At 41.6% G+C, this 19264-nt stretch overlaps 1 protein-coding gene across 1 annotated transcript in view; it reads right to left on the bottom strand.

Moving 5' to 3' along the window:
- LOC146473539 (hydrocephalus-inducing protein homolog) overlaps nt 1-19264 on the bottom strand; it is a 70715-nt gene that overhangs the window by 32204 nt on the left and 19247 nt on the right. Inside the window, exons 25-43 of the mRNA XM_085118207.1 lie at nt 18600-18750; nt 17886-18041; nt 16821-16949; nt 15858-15917; nt 15410-15548; nt 14046-14314; nt 13041-13250; nt 11085-11300; nt 10590-10793; nt 9789-9934; nt 8644-9112; nt 7945-8091; nt 7094-7333; nt 6539-6827; nt 5184-5438; nt 3720-4126; nt 2804-2987; nt 1435-1657; nt 319-678 (exon numbers count right to left, since the gene is read on the bottom strand). Of these exons, the coding sequence (XP_084974333.1) occupies nt 319-678; nt 1435-1657; nt 2804-2987; nt 3720-4126; nt 5184-5438; nt 6539-6827; nt 7094-7333; nt 7945-8091; nt 8644-9112; nt 9789-9934; nt 10590-10793; nt 11085-11300; nt 13041-13250; nt 14046-14314; nt 15410-15548; nt 15858-15917; nt 16821-16949; nt 17886-18041; nt 18600-18750 (4254 nt within the window). The remainder of the gene's footprint in view (nt 1-318; nt 679-1434; nt 1658-2803; nt 2988-3719; nt 4127-5183; nt 5439-6538; nt 6828-7093; nt 7334-7944; nt 8092-8643; nt 9113-9788; nt 9935-10589; nt 10794-11084; nt 11301-13040; nt 13251-14045; nt 14315-15409; nt 15549-15857; nt 15918-16820; nt 16950-17885; nt 18042-18599; nt 18751-19264) is intronic.

Below are 19264 nucleotides of genomic sequence, written 5' to 3'. Positions count from 1 at the left end.
TGAACCAAATATTTTCAGGCCGAGCGTCCGACACGCTAACCACATAAATATATATGACTTAACAAGCGGTCCCTGTAGTCTTGAAAAAGATATGTCCAGAAATGCGCGCCAATGAGATGCATGAACTGTATGATAGACATCATAAAGTGCCTCCTACCCTAAATTCTTAACTAAAACACAAATAATTCTGTCAAGCATGAAGTCATATGAAAATGATAAAAAGGTCTGTCTTATACATAAAGTACCCAAAATCAGGGTTAGGTGCATTTCTGGACATAAGTGGAAAGAAACTCAGCTTAACTTCATCACTACTCTTACTTTTTCGCCAGTTCTTTTTCTCTCTCCTCCTCCTCTGTCGGCTGTTTGTTCTCCTCCACTTGTGGTATCAACATTGGTGGATGCATTATGGCGGACGACTGGCGATGCTTCTGTACTTTGGCGATGCTTAGTCGTTTCTTCTCGTCGGTAACGTCGCTGCTGTCGGAGCGTTCCGAGATCACCGATGGTGCACCGGTTCGTGTGTCAAAAGGCTGTGCTTGTGACGCCAATCCTGTGGTGCGGCTTGGAGTCAGTTTGTCGCTACTCTTCTCTGGCTTCTTTTCTTTGGGGTCGTGACCTTTCTTGGCACCAGGTCCACCAGCTTGTTGAGTACCACGACGTTTACCTTTTTGATTGCCACTGGGGAAATAAAATGACATAGAGCCAGCAGCGAAAACATTAGAAAAATAGAAAAAAAACTACAAAAAAGAGGGTTTTTCTAACGGCTATTGCAAACCGAAAACGTGAGAAATTACTTCTGGCCAAGTAAACAAACAATAAATAATAACCCAATGCACACCAATGCAAATGAAGCAAGTGGTTTCAAACGTGGAAAAACATGCAGCCGATGCCAAGCACGGGAAACCATGCAACCGCTGCCAAGCGCGGGAAAACACGCCACCAGTGCCTGGCGCGGGAAAACATGCGACAGCTGCCAAGCGTGGGAAAACAAGCAACCAGTACGAGCGTAACAAAGTCACGTTTTTTTCCCAGTCATTAGTGAGCTTACGCAACAGGACGGCTGAGGGAAGGGGACGGTGAAATATCGTTGTGTGACCAACATGACATCTTAGTACTTTCACATTTTTAGGCGATTTTCGACTAAAACTGGTGTTCTCACATCTGTGACAACCTGAAAACCACGAGCGATAGGAATGTTACAATCTAGAGTCGCGTTGGTCACACAAGCACAATTTGCCGTCCCATCACATCGGCCGTCCTGTTATTATCGCTATTATCGGTTGAAGAACTTGTTTACTTTAATTTAACTGGTTAGAGCAGTCGCATCTTTTTTTCAATCAATTACAGAGAAATCAACTGCAAAACAAATTGAGCACAAAACTGCTCATGGCGGTTACTGAAAACCTTCCTCAAATGCTTTAAATCATAACTCACCGTTCTTCCTCAAGCCTCTTTTCTTCCATCAAAGCTTGCAGCTCCTTCTCTTTCTTCTCCTTCTCCTGCCTCTCGAGTTCTCGTTTACGCCTCTCTTTTTTCTGTTCCAAGTGTTTCTTGTCCACCTCAGCCTTCTCCTCCTCCGTCAGAGCATCGTATTCGTCTTCAGACATCTCCTCAAGCCGACGCTTCTCTTCCTCTTCCTTTTGTTTTTCAAGTTTGGCTGAGAAGAATTATTACGAGAAAACCATCAAAAAGAACCAAAAGAACCTCTATGTAGAGAGTAAATCATTAATGACTCGAGTCTTTGACGGCAACAGTGTCTTTTTCTCTTTGCAGCAGAATTACTCGAAGATGGCAAAAAACTGGCGCCGATGATTGCGAGAATGGCTTCCACACGAGTCATGTAAGCATTCACAGCTGTTCCCATCCTTTTTTTCCTTCCAGACAACGAACTAATTCACAGGATAATCAGGACTGCTTGAAGTACAACAAAATTTAATCTAAAACCAAACGAGGATAGCAAAGCCTTGAATGTGCGCGCTTGAAAAAATTAATGAAGTTCATAACCACCTAGCAAGTTGCTGTAGTTGTGGTTGCTTTGTTTGTTTGGGTGTTTCACCTGTTAACACAATTGGATCTGTTTTCGACTTCTCGTTTGTATAACTTGTTTCATGCCATATCGTTACATTCAAAGACAGCTTTTTTCACTTAACGGCTTATCTGTGTAGCGTTAAGCAAATAAGAACTGTGAAAAAGCTCTCTTTGTTTAAAAACTTCACTACTGCGAAGCTGTTATTCGCAAATAACGGCTTCATACTGCGCAAGTATGGTAGACTAACAAAGGCAGTATTACAGGAACGGCAGCGCTTATATTAGTAGCTGGCTATTATCGCCAGGAACTACAGCATTTCATATACTCCAATTCCATCACCTCACAATGAGACCAGCTCCCAGTTGGCTTGATATCTCAGTTGGTAGAGCACTGCACCGGCATCGCAGAGCTAGGTCATGGGTTCGAATCCCGTTCAAGCCTGAATTTTTTTCAGGCTTTCTTTTCGCAACAACTTAAGTTGCGTACATAACTGCGATGGTCATTCACTTATTCATTATAGCGAAGATAGCCGGGTTACCGAAGAAAAAAATCCGAAGACAGAAGTCCGGAGTCGTAACTCCGAAGACGGAAGTCCGAAGTCGGAAGAGACAACAAGTTTTGGAGACTTCCCTTTGTTTATATGAACGGCTGTTTTCCTTGTGGAGCGGGCTTCTCCAAAGCTCAATGAGAGCTCTGAACGTCGCATTTTTCTTTTATCCAGAGGACCTATCCAAACACACTACATATTCCTACGATCGCGGATTAAATTCTCACCTTGTTCCTCTTTCTTCTTTTCCTCCACAGCCTTCAGCTTGGCTTGATCCAGCATCAGGGTCACAAAGAAAATGTACTTGCGGTTATTAAAGGCTCGCAGGATAGCATTAGCTGTAGCCATCATACTCGGACTGAACAGCGACTCCAGGCCATCCACAACAATCCCTCTCTGACAGTCACTCAGCTAACATAAATACAAAGGTGTACATTATTTTCTTGTCATTGGTAACGTGCAGTCCATATCTTCACTTACTTATGTAAAATACTTCACAAACAAATCTTCGTTACTTTCTCGCCAAATATACACCACAGGAACCGGTTGTTCAAAGATCGGATAATCATATCTACTGGATAGGTCGCTATGCGGCAAATAAATGTGTGCAAGAATTTCCCTATAGCCTCATAATTTGTGTATAGAGTAGAAGCGTATGTCTTTAAGTATTGTGTGGAAACTTGTCAACAGCGTTGTTTGGAGTACAATTGCACCGCTGGATAGTGACTTATCCACTGGAAAAAGTTATCCGCTCTTTGAACAACTGGTTTAGGTTTGTAATGAAATAAATGGCAGAAACACAATGAGAAGGAGGGGTTTACCTAAACGGCCACAGCGTGTCGTACCATAGAAAATAGGCATCCACTGATTCGGCCTAATATTCGCATACCTCTAAACCCAATCACACATGCAGTTTCCCTCCTAGAAATGCAGAAAGCTCTAGCGATACTAAAACGTACCAATGCATTCCAAGGACAGGCGTTTGCGAAATAAACGCTGAAAAGGTTGAGCAGCGAAGCCATGCGTCTGGGAATTTTTTAGAACGTTTCAAAAGCTGTACAAGTATTTCATGATCTATAACAAACCTCTCGATTTAAAACCGCGTCTGTAATTCTTACCTACAACATAAGAAACGAAACACACCTGCATTCTCTCAGCCAATATTTCAACAAGAAGGTCCTCCGGCAGGACACAGCTGTACAGTCCATCTTCACCAGCCACGCTAGCACTCACACTCAACTTCCGGCCCAACGGTGCAGCCTGAGGAGGGGTCCCGGGGGGCGACTGCTGCAGTTGAGGAATATTCTTCCCCATCCCTCCCCCACGAGGACCACCAGCTATGGTGGAGGTCTTGCGGTCCTTACCCAGGAAGGATTGTGCGCCAGTGACTGAGCCAGCAGTGGAGGCCGCGGGTCCACTAGCAGCACCCAGGGCAGTGACAGCCTCTACACTGAGTCCTCCCGTTGGTTGGGTTATTTGGATTTCAGCTGTCTGTTCGGCCTCTTTGGCTGCTCGGGCGGCTGAAGCACACAACTCCTTGGCTCTTTGAGCTTTTAAAACAAGTAAGAATATGTGATTATTGAGGGGACTTGTCAGTCAAAGAGGCATTTTACACTTTACGTAACTCTTAATATCAAAGAACAAATTCTCCCGTCTTGTCCCCATACTTTTCTTATAAAAGTACTAGGGAGAAGTTATTAAAACATCAAGAAAATTCACCTTGGATGACCATAACCTTAATTCTCATGAATAAGCGTCGATATTACAAGGAGAAATTTTATGGTGATCACTGTTAGGGCTTTTAAAAGGGGTTAACCAATACACACATTACAAGGTGTGAACTAGTGTGCAAATTAAAATAATCCGAAAACCACAGCTTTAGATAGGTACGAGAAGCAAATGCTCACAAATGATACTTGTTCAACTATGAAAATCATACACCTATCATCATGTCTACCTGTTGTTGTCCAGCTTAGCACTTAGCCAAAATGAACATGAATCGAATCGTGCAATCTGATTTTCTTGCTCTTCAAGCGGACCGCTCGTACATGTCAATCTTTCCAAATGGCGTTCGAAAACGTTACAAAAATCTTCTTGACCAAGTTTGCCCTCGTTGTGTTCTTTGTTCAAGTCTTTAAAATTTGTCTTTATTAGACATGATTTATTAGATTTAGACGGTTACGACTTGTAGACACAGACATGAACCAGTCACAATCTTTACCAAGTACATCTATACCTCACGCCTGCTCAATAAAACCTACGTCGATATTACGTTTTATTACATAGACATATTACTGGAAAATACACCACTCGTAAAATACATACGAAACTACATCCGGGGCCCGAGAGACGCCTTTTCCATATCCTCACTAGTGAGGACATTGATGACGTCATTTCCCACTTTTCACGGTTGTTTGCGCAAACACGGTCGCTTAAAGATACGGATTTTATTTTCTCTATATTTCTCAACATTTTACACACTCGCTGTGCTCGTTCGTAAAATATTGTTTTTACCACTCGAAAATAAAACTCATATCTTTGCGCCGCCGTGTAATATCCTCTATTTCTCTTTGGCGTAACCTCAATAGCAGACCCAGCAGTCCTTACCAGCAGACGTGTTTCCACTGGAGATCGCCTCTATGACCACTCCATCAACGGTCAGCAAGGCTGCTCCATACATCTTGGCGAGTGACACAGCAGTGGCGGTCTTACCCGACAGAGGAGCACCGTGCAGCACCAGGGCAATACCTCGCCTGTTACGCGCCGCCCTCCCCTCTGCAGTCAGGTCAATACCCAGGTACCTAGCTATGGCGGCAGACACTGGCGTGATCTCTAAATCACCAACACCGATATTACTGCTATCTGCAATGATAAAACAATAACAAAATATGAGAGGTCTTGAAGGAGAGCCGGCATAAACTAAAGTAAATGGAAAAGACTAATCAATCACTACATGAAATAAAGGCTTTTTAAAACCCTAAAGCATTTCACAAAGCAATTTGTTAAACATAAATAAAAATGGAATGACCATCAAACATTTTCATAGAGCTGCCGGGCAATCTTTTGAAACACAAGAATTGCCCATTCTCCATGGCAAGTTATTCTCTGTTCCTAATCGTCTCCTGCCATTTGTCGAGTGCATTTGAAGATATTCATATCATTATTATTGTTGGTTTCTCATTACATTATCTTAAGGACAGTCCCTCCTTTTGCTACTGCGCATACGCTCTGCGCATCTCGGGATGGTCCGGGAAACTCTTATTTCTTTATGATGCTGCATACTTTTTCAAAGGTATTTTTGCGCAGTTTATGACTACGCAAAAAAAAAAGAAGATATTATCAAACACTAATTCCAAAATGAAAACTGGGGGTAACCACGCATTTTTCGAAGATAATCAAGCTACAATTTGAAAAACAAATGTGATACATTGCAATGTATTTCAAAGCTCTTTAGGGAGATTGTCTCTGCAAATTGCGTGGTTACCTTACCCCCAAATTTACTTTTTCCATTTCAATAGCCCTTGCTATGATCTGCTTCCCGCATAATCATAAACCACGCAAAAATACCTCTACATCAGAATGCACCATCCGAAGGGGAGCTAAAGATGTCAGTGTTGATCAAAAACGACATTTCACCAGAAACGCGAGCATGACATGAATAAGGATTGCACTTAACAAAGACAAAGGTGGGTGGAGACGTCCACACGAGACCGAAGTGGATGTGGAAGCCATAAGCTCAGTCAGTGATACATCTCAATCCTGTTCAATTCTAGCCCCCTACGCAGACGTTCTTTCGCTCGTCACGTCACGCACTCTTCTCCACAATCGTGTGGAAGGGTGCGTGACGTGACATTCTTCAGCTCGTCACGTCACACAGTCTTCCCCACGTTCGTGTGGAGTGCGTGACGTGACGAGCCAAAGAACGTCTGCGTAAGAAGCAAGTTCAACACCATCCTCCTTACCATCTTTGGCCCCCTCGCCAACATCACTGCCTGCCTTAGCACCTTCCCCTGCGGTAGAGGGTGCCACTGTGGATATAACAGGAGGAGCAGCACCCTCTCCACCTTCTTCCGCTACCTTCTCCGCCTGTGCCGCTGCGGCTGCCTCCGCTTTCTCTTTTTCTTCTGCTTCCCTCTTTCTCTGCTGTTCACTGAAAGAATCAACCACTTCCTGAGGGAGCTTCTCGCCTGGCTGACGCGGCGGCAGCAGGATGGTGTTGTATTCATCATAACCCTTCATTATGCGAAGCATCTGCAAATAAACCAAGCATGGTTTTAGCCATTAAATTGCACGTTAGTGAGCGATGAATACGGCCAGAAGCGGCAAGAACTGCTCCGCCCCCTTCGATCCATTTTCTGTTCCGACTTTCACCGTGGGCCAAAGTGTCAGCCCATCTACTTTTTCTTCGTTAAGAAGCCAATAATTTTACACTATTTTACACTTTGGTATCTGTAATGAGGCGTTCAAAACCTAATAAAAACACAACCCCGCAGCAACAATAAATGCTCACACAATACCTTCTCCTCCTCCAAATACTGCTTGTCAAACTCCAAAGAATAAATCTCCACTGGAAAAGACGATGGATTTCTCACCACCACCTCCTTCTCGTCCCCAGCTGAATGAGGAAGGACTGGGCCAAATTCGATCAGAGTAGAGCTGAACTCTAACTTAGGCTCATTCCCCTGGCCGCTCACACTGATCACGTGACGGCTTGAACTCTGGGCGATTCGAATAACAAGGCGCTGACTGTAGGAGATCTGTCACATGAAATGGCGGACAATAAACAGTAAGCTTGTGCTTTAAAGGATGGACACCGGGAGAGATTTAGAATTACGTTTCCGGCAAACGACAAAAGGCAGAAATGACCACGTGACCATGTTGATCCTTCATTTGCCGCTCGCTGTTTTCAGTTTCTCAGTAAAATTGAGTCGTTTTGAGTTAGCATCAAAGGCCAGAATTATTTTGCACCATTGTCATCTATGTAATAGTATTTTCAAGAAACACAAAACGCGAATCTCACATTTGCAGTTTGAAGTAAACGCGATTCTAAATCACCTTTTACGTAAACATGAAAAGGCCGAAAAAGAATAACAAGATTAGACCTTTATTCAAACATTTACAGTCCTGCAAAGGAATTGGCCCATCACGCAATACACAGATTTACAAAATAACAGCAAGATAGACCATCTGTAACCGAATGTCATAGGAGGTGGGGAAGACCAGAAAGCTCTGCCCCACAAGCTGAAAACGTGACAAGCTAACCATTTCAGCAGAAAGAGTATATGGAGCTTCCTTAATTCTAACGGACATATCAAAATCTTCTGTAAAGTTGTTAGTCTGTTCAAAATGTCCTGTAAACACTTCTCACCTCTTCAGTGGGCATAAATTTCACTTGTACGTTAATCCGTTGACCAGGCATCAGTGAGCCGATAGGCGGCATGACTTCAAAGTACTTAGGTTTGGGTTTCTCTGTGCGCAGCTTTTTACGCAGATGAAGCGGGATCATCTTGTCCGACTACAGAACAAAGACAAACCAATGTGAGCACAGGTGAAAAAATGTCGAATTCGACCAGAAACTACTTTAAAACAATTTATTGTAAGAGCTTCCAAGTGGAAGAGCTCTTTGTTGTGACACATTTCATTACTGCGCCCATTTTAATTTTCTAATCTTTTTCAATCTCAGAGCACTTTTACACGGAACAGCGAAAACTGTTGAAAGTGACACACAATGTTTAACAATGTTACAAACGATCGGGATTGTAATATAACGATTTGTATATGCAACAAGTCTTGGACAAGAATAATAAGTGGAAGTAGCACTGCACAAATCACTCTTTACATTAATAAGGGTGGAACATACAAACACAGAGCTGATGCGATCTAATTCTGACAACACGCAGCTCTTTCGAACTTCTGATTTCGTTCGACCTGTATATGACACAGCTGTACTGTTTCAGGGCCAGGAACCATTGTTTCTGTTGTTTATTAATTTCTCTGCTATAATAATTGTTTTTTCAGTCAATCCTGTGAACCGTTCTAAGAGCTGCAGGGTGCCCCATTTAATTACCTTCTTCTTTTTCTCCTCTGGTGGTTCTGATGACCAGTCACACCTGACCTGTTGGTTGTTATGCAACTGGATAGTCATCACTTTACAGTTTCCGCATTCAACCACGCCAAAGTCTAACGAATCTGTAGACACAGTCATATCCGGCATGGTCACCACCGCCTTGATCCTCAGTCCGAATGAGGGACCACTTAGCACGTGAAAAGGCACGTGAATGTCCACCGGACCCATGGGAAGACCAGCTGCTCTCGGGTCAAAGGTCACCATGAATTCGACGCTTTCGTTATCTGGCTCACCAGGGAGGTTACGAACTCGGTCCAGCTCTACTCCAAATCCGCTGCCCGATAGTACTGATTTGTCAGGAGCGAAGGATGCTGGGAAGTGTCCGTTGTTGGTTACTCGAACCACATGGGAGCGCACTGTGCCATACACCACGTATCCAAAGTCCAGCAAATAACTAATCAACTGAGCCCTGGTATAATGTTAAGGACAACGTTAAGGGGTTAGTTTCCAAAGCAACTGCGGCGCTGAGTCGGTGGGGTGGAAAGGAATGTTTGGTTTATCAACAGAGTTGATAACTAAAGGTTAATTGGCCACCGTAAAGGGATTGGAGTGCTCTTTACGGTGGCCAATTTAGCTTTAGTTATCAACTCTGTTGATGTACCAAACATTCGCGACAATGTTAGATGCACAGCTACTGGTTTGAACACGTGCGTATCAGTAGTTTTGATGGAGAGATTATTATCCATCACTAAACTGACACACGAACAACTTTTTAAATCCGGTGGGTTAGTTTTATCAACGTTATTAGCTTACACAACGGGACGGTTGAAGCAGAAAGACAAAAAGCAACCGTGTGTGATCATCGTGAAGTCTAAATCAACACGATATCTGGAAGTCGGATTCACGAAGGCCTGTTAAGTAAAGATGTATCCTTCGTGTTGTTTATTAACAATAGTTTGTTGTTGATTAATACATATGCAAATGTCGTTCTTGAAGGGTTCTTTCGTGCAAATGAAGTTTATTTTGGTGTTAATCAAAGTATATTCACGTTAATGAAACAACTATTGACACAAATGAATAAATATTTTCTGTAAATGAACAGCAAAAGGTGCAACAGCGACAACTGAAAATAATTCCAAACTTACTTGGGTCGCTGTTTCTTGGTTGCGGTTCTGTGAGAGCTGGGGGTCTGGATCAGGGTGGTGGTCTTAGTTAACTCCCTTTGTTCCAAAGCAAACTGTTTGACTAACAGTCTCTCTACTTCCATCTGCACCCCGAGGTCCCCAACAGACTAAAGCAGATAGTGAGAAAGATACAACATATTAAACGCTTTACAAATGATCACCAAGGAAACCGGTGGTAATTATGTGCTGAAAAAGCAGTTAAAACTCAATCAACAAGAGAACGTTAGTAATATGCTCTTGTTGATGAAGTTTTGTAAAAATTACTGTCACTACCGTATTCTTCGTTACTGCTGAACTACATTCAGAAGCTTCTTCCTGCAGCAACTTGCAAGCAAATTGCATCGTTCTTTAGAGTTTGGACTGACGTAGTCGAAAGTCAAAGCCTTCAATTTTTCTGCTTTGCTTGTGAAGTTTTTGCGACAGCTGCAGAACAACTTGCATCCCCGTTTGATCAGGTTACAAATGTGATTAAAACTGGATTCAGGGCAGACTAGGTCTGAATTAAAAAGAGTCGAATATCAAAGCATCAAGATTCCCGTGATATCTGCTTTGGCAAAGGGCAGAAATAACGACGTAACCATGTTTATCCTTCATTTGCCGCTCGCTGATTTTAGATCCTGAGTTACATTGAGTAGTTTTCCTGAAAGGCCAGAATTGTTTTGCACTATTCTCATCTATTTACTAATTTTTTTCAAGAAAACATAAACGCAAATCTCACGTTTGACGTAAACGCGATACTAAATCTCTCTAGTATGTACTTACATCAGCGAGAGCTCTAAGCGGCAGGTAATCCACATTCTTTTCTGACAGATTGGACTTTTCTCGTCCAATGTTCTCGAATGCTTGCCGGGTCAACTCCTCATATCTGAAATCTTCTTTGTCAGGGGAGAGATCAAAGATGACACGAGGAAACACACCCTCCCCTGATATGGTGATTTTATCTGGCTCAAAGTGAGCCACTCGCACCTAGCAAGTAAAAGAGAAGGAACGGTGAAAAAGCGAACTCCATGAAATAACTTGTACACAAACAGGATCTTCACGAGCTAAAGAGAACCTCCACTCTGACAACAAATTGACCCTAAATTGTTGGAAATAATGTTCAAATTCTACATTTCAGTTTGAAAAGTAGAAATAACATTCAAGTGTGCTAAAAATTTAGGATTATCGCCTACTTTCGCTTCAGATTTCCCGGATGAAAGGCATATAAAATATCTCAGTTCTGGAGAATACTCGGTAAGTTAACTGGAGGTGTCTTACCTGGAATGTCTTCTCAAATTTCTCTGGAACACCAGGAAGATACCTGATGGTCAAAGTTTGTTGGCTGAGAGCCTTGATGTACCCTTGGATGGGTGATACGTTAGGGGCTCCGGGGAGCGGTTTATTTCCACTGTCCACATTGAGGACCACAAAATTGAGGCCCACTTTTCCAGTGTTGTGAAGAACAATCTCAGCAACCGCTGCTTGATCAAACAGCTGAAAGAAGAAAAATGATAACTACTGCAGCAGCGGTGATGGAAACACAATAATCATGTGTTCTTTTACAGTAACTGTCTAAATTCTCGCGCGCTGATTGGCTCGTAGTTAGTGTCTATTATAACATAGCGCGCGCCCATCCTAATCTAATTCCTACTGGCGTCATCATGGTACATTTCTCAACATACGCACGGCCGTGCGTCCATCCGATGACGTGTGCAAGTCAGGTGAAGGAAGCATGTGCGCGCTATGTTATAAAAAACTTTTTACATAGAGACAACACCATAAAAAAATGTATATTTATAAGGGCTTGTCGAAGTTAATGAAACGTTAAGATTAAATCGATATGAGAAACCACTTTCACCTTTTTTCTTTCAGAGAATTTTGTAATTTATCAGGAACAAAACCTGTTTTCCAGGAATCGTTTACTTTATTTTCACTATGTTATAAAAGAATTGGTTCATGCTTTTAGCTGTGCGTATATGGAGTTATGGATGCACTTGGGAAGTTTGGATAGCACTCAAGAAGCTAGAGTTGCTCTCGGCTACGCCTCAAGCAACTCTTACACTTCTCTCGTGCTCTCCAAACTTCCTGTGTGCATCCATAACTCCATATACGCACGCTAAGCATGAACCAATTCTTAAATAGAGTGCAGACAATGAAAATTACGTCAGATGAAACGCGCGCGCTTTGTCCACGGAATTAACCTGCGTAGCAGTCGTTTCCATTTCCTTCAAGCCAAGCGGGGCAAGCGCGCGAGGGCATTTTTTGCTCCTTTTTGCCCAATGCCCTCGCGCGCTTACCCCGCTTGGCTTGAAGGAAACGGAAACGACTGCTATGCAGGCTAAGGGAAAATAAAGCCAATTCCGCTCGTATTTTTTCCGTGTTATTGTAAAAAAAATCGACGGCAGTTTTGTGTGGTCTATTCAACAACTAGACGGCGAGCTCGAGGTTTCTATCGGCTAATAGTTGGCGAGGGGCGATAGAAACCGAGAGCGAGCCGTCTAATTGTTTTAGCATACCTCAGTGATCGATCTATGAAGCAAAAAAATCTCTATATTTCATAAATTTTGATACATATGTGCAATGATGCATGCTAAATCGCGCGCGCTCTGACAAACTGCCGTTTATCGCTCGATAGACGGCACCTGTGTAGCCAATCAGATTGCGCGTTACACGATAGTCGGTCACTGAGGTATGCTAAACTCTTACAGGCTATGAAGTGACGTCACAATATGTTCAAAAAACAACTGGAACTGCCAAGTTTTCAACATTTAATGGTCTATAAGAGTATAGACCATAGGAAACTGTCATCGATTTATTAAATAGCACTTCAGATCTTCCATCTCAAGTTTGGCGGCTTATTTTCACGTCATTTCTCATACATAACCCGAAGTTCCTTCCCTTCTGATATCAGTAAAGGGCTGCTCTTTACCCTCAAATGGTTGCACAAGGCAATAAGCTTGATCCCCCAGAAAATAACAAAACGCCAAACACTATCAGGGTTATACACAACCTTCCTTCATAGTTTACCTATGACAGCCTTGAAAATTGCCTAAAAAAAGTACTTGCCCGTTAACAACTAGAGACAACCTTAGGTCATGAATACGGATGTAATAAAAATAGTAGTGAATAACCACGTTGTCATGTTTGCTTTTCATTGTTTGCAAGCTGAAATTGGAACATTCTTAACATAACTGATGGTTTATCCACTCTTGCAAGTTTAAGGGTAAGACCTACCTGTTTACCATAATCAACAAATTGTCGATCAAAGAAGTACTGCACCAAGGAGGCCTGACCCACCAACCCAATGTCATAGTCAGGCCCGCCGTGAACTGAGCAGCGTGCTATAGCCTGGGAACTAATGTTGGCATGACCATAAAAGGTAAACTGGATTTTCTGGCTCTCGTGAGGATGCAAGGTGCTGTACAGAGGCAGGATGTCAAAAACCTGAAATTTTTGAAAAATAAGTTGGCCATGGTGTTGTTAGTTCTCGTCCGAGAGGTTTTTCTTCGGGTACTCCGGTTTTCCTCTCTCCTCAAAAAACCAACATTTCCAAATTCCAATTCGATCTGGAATCTGAGAGCCACAGAGTTGTCAGTCGTTAAGACTGTTAGGTGTCACCCTCGTTAAACAAAGTTGATTTATTTTTATTCTGCTTTAAAAACCTTCAGGCAAATACCTCTCAGAGATCACTCACGCTTGATCTCCGCCATTTGGTCTCAAAAACGTATCTGTGTATATCAGTATAATTGTGCTGTGAAACACTCCAAACTTTGAACCCTTTGACCCTATGTTCTTTCTATTAGCGCAATTTTGCTCTTCAAGATGGACAAAAGAATGCACAACCTGATGACAACAAAATGTGTCAAGAAGAAAGAAACACTTCTGGTAGCTCCCCGAAACCTCCGCAAAATCTAATGTTATGAAAATTTGTTACAAGAGTCTCTAATAAAATGATGAGAAGACATTTTTTAAGGGCGCTCTCCACTAATCAGAACTGGCCGGCCAGTCTGTAAATCGAATGCATCATTTTGAAGGGATGGTGCTGCAAAATCTTGAAAAATAATTACTCCGAAAATGGTACGCGCTATTTGAAGAAATGCTAAGGACAAGGACAAAACTTCTTCTTCAAATTGGTACATTCCGTTTATGAACTGCCCGGTCTAGTCTGGCCGGACAGATCAGACAAATGGAAAGCGCTCTAATGTCACTTATGGAAGTATAATAAACAACGATACCAACCTCATCAATTCCAATATTGACTTGCATCTCAGTTTGTCCCCATGGCATCATCAGCAGTTGATTGCCTGAGGCCCTTTCTTCTTCCCTTTGCTTGCCAGCTGTGGAAGGTCTGCTCCCTTGTGATGATGACCTGGAGGGAGCATCTGGAAGCTGTTGAGGTGACCCCGGAGACGCCCGATCAGGTACTTCAATCACCAGGTTGTCAGCTTCTTCTGCATCCTCACCGCCTTCTTCAGGTTGGCTGTCATCATCAACCTCAACGCCAATTCCTACAAAAAAAAAGTTCCAAAGTAAGGTTAGGTTCTTGTATCCTTTACATACAGACATTCATCAAGGTACAAGATAGAGTCAGTATACTTAACAGTTATCCCGCAAAATCACATGGAATATCACCTGATAATTAGCAGACAAGGCCGTAGGCCGAGTTGGCTAAAATCAGGGGATATTCCACAAGATTGAGCAGGATAATTGTTTTATTATTCACCACATTGATAAAAAAAAAGTACAGTTTTATTGCAGAAAAGCTTGAGATAATCTTTATTTTTCCATTTTTCTCCCAGACACACGAAATTACATATATCGCAGGATATCTGTTGAGTACGGACGACGAATATTGAGTTCACCATGACCATCTTTGGGCATTGTTACAATGTGTTAAATAATAATACATTCAGATTGTATGCTACAGACCAACCCATGACACACAGACCATTCCCTCCAGAGACAGACGGTCGCCAACAACCACTACATTGCAGTTGTGAGAGAGAGAAAGTGGTCATGTGAAAAATATAACGAGACTGTATCCAGGGAGCTTTTTCAAGTCGCACAAGATCACAGGGTACCCACACAAACAATTAGCCTAAGGTGTGACCGTTGGTAGTTTTCAAAAAACAGGTATAAAGGCATGGGAATACCGAAAGGTTCGTATCGATGCACTATTTCACCATTAATACAAATTTTTCGATATTCTCAACAGTCACATTCGACTCTTACTTTGTGTGGCCTCCCTGTGATCAGATCCTCGTTTTCTCACAAGACAATAAAGCAGTTGTCGTAGTAAGCATGTTTTCAGAGTTACAGATACATACGAAATGCTTTCGTTCTGAAATACAGTTTTAAAAGAACCAATTTTCCTTGTGCAACTCCTGCAGATTCAAATCTGTTTTCTGCCCTTTAGTTTGATGGATATCCATTGAATTTTTCAAATGTGTCCATTGCGTCCTAGAAAAAATCCAAGACTTATCAATGACCTACGTAAGTCTAATAATCATGAATCAGAAAGCATATTCGTTTTCTGCTTTGTCACTGAAATAGGGGAAACTAATAGTATTCAGTGGTGGAAAGGGGTAATCCCTTTAACAAACCTTCATCCTCCTCTTTGTTTTCAAACTGAATAGCAGAGTCAATGAAGCTCCATTGATACTTGACGTCCATGGGACTGTGGTTAGTGACTTTCACAATCTCCATCACTTCCGTGTCATTCAGTATGCAACCGAAATCAACCTGCAACATTAACGAAGCATTTTATCGAACAAGCTACCACTATATTGTGTAATGGAAGAAGTGGTACAAATGATGAGTCCTAGAAACGTAATGTAAAATAATGTCACATCTTCAGCTACTTGCCCTTATACTCGCTAGAATGCATTTTGGAAATCTTTCAGATCAGTTGCACATGAAGAGGCCAGTTAGAAGCAAGTAACAGATTTAGAACACAATGTTAAACCACCCATACAAAACAGCTAAAATTCCTGCTCTCATTTCTGGTGAAAATTTTACTTCCAATTCGTTCAAGAAGACCGTATTATGTACCTTCTCCATCTCAAATGTAAGGTTAGGAAAGAACACTTCTCCCTTCAGATTAATGAAGTCCTGAAAGGGAAAAACAATATCATGAGGTTGAGGGTTCATGAAATCTAAATTTTCAAAGCCCATCCCAAATGAGTGTTTTGGTATTGTTAATTTAACAAGCTTCAGGAACGAGATTGAGTACAAGTACAACTTTTTAAATCTAGTTCGATAATCACTTGTCAAATCCGTGTTGTTTTTAGAATCTCCTAGGATGTGTCTGGTTTGAAATTTGAAAGTCGTACTCGTACTCAATTAAGGACCTTCAGATCAGAGCCGAACGAGATTACGTACGAGTATGACTTTCAAATTTCAAGTCAGTCACATCCCCAAACTTTCCTTCCTTCCCGTTGTTTACCAACAGAAAAGGAGACCTTAGAAACATGATTGGCGTGACAAGCGGTTATCCAAACCATGTAAACTAGATTTGAAAAGTCGTACTCGTACTCGAGTCTGAAGGTCCTTATTGTCACTGTGATGACAACAATAAACGGTCCTTTGATAACCAGAAGCAGTCCTGCATATAACAATCTATCCAACCAAAAGCAGTTCAAGTCCAACAATATCCCAAACTGTCTTAAATACCACTGACTATCTCATTTTAGGTAAAAACAACCTAAGTTGAGTAAATTGTTTTGTCTGACCAAAATAGTGATTTACTCGGAAGCAACAAAATAGAGTGCAATCCACCAGTTATAAGCCACAAATGCTAGCCAAACTTGTTTATTAATTTTCTTGAGCTTTACACTAAGTCCATTGATCACAGCACAAAAAAGAACCGCTGATTGTTTTTGAACTTTAGGGTTTCCATGCTATTGAAACGCATAGTAAAACTTGTTTGAAAGTGAAAAAAAAAAATAGCGAGTATGGCCAAGCCCTTCGTAATAAGCTTCCCAATTTCTCACAGTAAAGGGAGATGTTGTTCACCTTCTGAGGGTGCTCCTTGAACGATACTTCCAACTGACTTTCAGCAGTTCTGGTCACAAAGTCATCTTTGTAGGAAGGATCAAACTGGATCAGGACAGGAATACTCTCACCCACACCAAGCGACATCTCCTGCAAGAATAGAGTCACGTCTGCTGAGCTTGCATTCCAGCTCCATAAGGAAAGCAGTTGGTCATAAACTGGACATACGTTGGACCTAAAGGCCCATTTAAACGGTTTCAACATTAGATCAACATTGATTCAACAAAAGATGAACGGATGTTGGGCAAATGTTGGATGGAGTATTCAAACGTCTTGAACGCCATTCAACATTTTAGAGAGCAAAGGAAATGTTGAGTCGATGTTGAATCAAGTTTTAAACAAATTTAAATTTGATTCACCTCGCTTTAAACAAGCTCTCAACATTTTTTTTACACTTTCAACAATGTTGAACGACCTGTTCAAACGACCCGACATTTGGTTCAACAAAGTGTTGAACGCACGTTGAAGCAAATGTTGAAACCGTTTAAACAGGCCTAAAGTCTGTCGTTGTTGTAAGTAAGCCAACTATCAACACTTTAGTTGCCTGCTACGTATGACAGTCCTGCATTCACTAATATTACAATTATATAGAGGCATCCATAATGGATGAGGTAGCTACACCATCAGTTAAACATCAACATTAAGTTGTAAGTACGATATACATGTAACATGGGTAACAATCAACACGTGACCACGTTTTTTCCTGACATTTGCCGCTCGCTATTTTCAGCTTCTATGCGAACCGGAGTAGCCCTGCGTTAGCATCAAAGGCCAAAAAAAAAAATCATTTTGCACTATTCTCATCTATGACTCCTTTTTGTCAAGAAAACATAAACATGAATCTCACGTTTTCAGTAAATGCGATTTTAAATTCCACAAAGAGGAATTAGATGCTGGCCACCATATTGGAGAACAAGGGGTTATAAACTTTTCGAAAAAATGCCAGAATGACTCAAAAACGTCTCAGAAATTTTAGCATCAGTCTGGCATGCAGCACTGCAAAAATTTCTCGATAACGAGACTGACCGATTGAGAAGACTTGATGTTGACCGGAGCCCAGCGAGGATCCTCCACCAACAGTTGAAAAGGATAAGTGGCATTTAACACAACTGACAGGGGGAGGGAGGAAACATTGGTCATCATCACTTGCTTAGTCTCCATTTCAAGGGTACTCTCAGGGTACTGAAATACAAACACAGAACTCAATCATGAGAAACAGTCAAAAGTAGAAAAATGCCTGTTCAAAATTTGAACTAGCATGATTGTTATAATGTGAAAACCATTCAGCACCGCCTGCAAGTTTTTATTTAAGGCACAAACGTGTTGACAATGTGATCAGTTAAGCTGAAATCGCAATGAAAGAATTAATGCAACTTGTAATGCATCCAGTCATGTCTTTTTCGATCCTGTTCTCAAATAAAATTCTTTGCTGGACAAAGATCTACCCTGTCAACAACTCACAGACACCATAACAACAAACTGTTAGGACATGAAAGTGACGTTTTACGCTTACAGATGAAAATGCTACTTGAAATTCAAACATTTCGAAATAAAAATTTGCAGATTCCATGGTCAAAAAACGAGTATCACGTGTGGCTGTTTAAACCCCTCTGGTACTTTTGATAGTAAATTTTAATGCTTTTCCCAGAAATATCAAATAAGATGGGTTTTTCTTTGTCTTGTATTGTGACGTACCACTGGCGGTGGAATTCACAAGGGAAGATATCAAAACTTTCTCACCTTCATGACACAGAAGTTGACATCTCTTTGTGAAAATGACAGAAGTGGACTGATAAACTCTGCACTGACATCCACCTTCATAATGCGCTCCTTGCCCGTACTAGTGCCAATGATAGCATGGCAGAACATACGCTCTTTCACCTGTTGTGGTCTGAAGAAAAAAGAAAGGTAAATCAAAATGCTAAATTGTATTCTTGAATGATCACTTCAAGAAGGAATATTAACCGTTCATTATCACCAAGGCTACATAAGAGTATTTGTAGATGCAGCACCAACACAACAATACACAGATAATTTTGAAATATTTTATTGTAGAAATACACTTTCTTCATCGACTTGCAACATATCACCAAACAAGAACATACTGGAAATTGTCCACGAACTCTTGCATGTTGATGATTTTTTAACTTGTCCCTCACATAACTGAGGCTTGAAGGAGATTTACATGGTGCAAAAAAATCCTGTGCCCTCTTGGTCGTGAAGATGCGAGTAAACTGCAAGACTGCTGCCTAACAAGAAGTCCCGGTGCCTAAATGTTTTCAGCAGCTTTTAAAACTTTCACGTGTTGGGCTCCTAACTTCTCGGCTTTTGGCCTTGTGGGTTTCATGAAATTTTTTTAGCAACAGCCTTGTAAAGGCTCCACGTAGATAAGTTGGCATGGGTGG

This window comes from Pavona decussata, unplaced genomic scaffold (genome assembly GCF_977016875.1).
Source record: "Pavona decussata unplaced genomic scaffold, jaPavDecu1.1 SCAFFOLD_93, whole genome shotgun sequence".
In the NCBI taxonomy this organism is placed as follows: Eukaryota; Metazoa; Cnidaria; class Anthozoa; order Scleractinia; family Agariciidae; genus Pavona; species Pavona decussata.
Note: the sequence above shows the minus strand (reverse complement) of the source record. Positions and strands in the feature narration are given on the sequence as shown.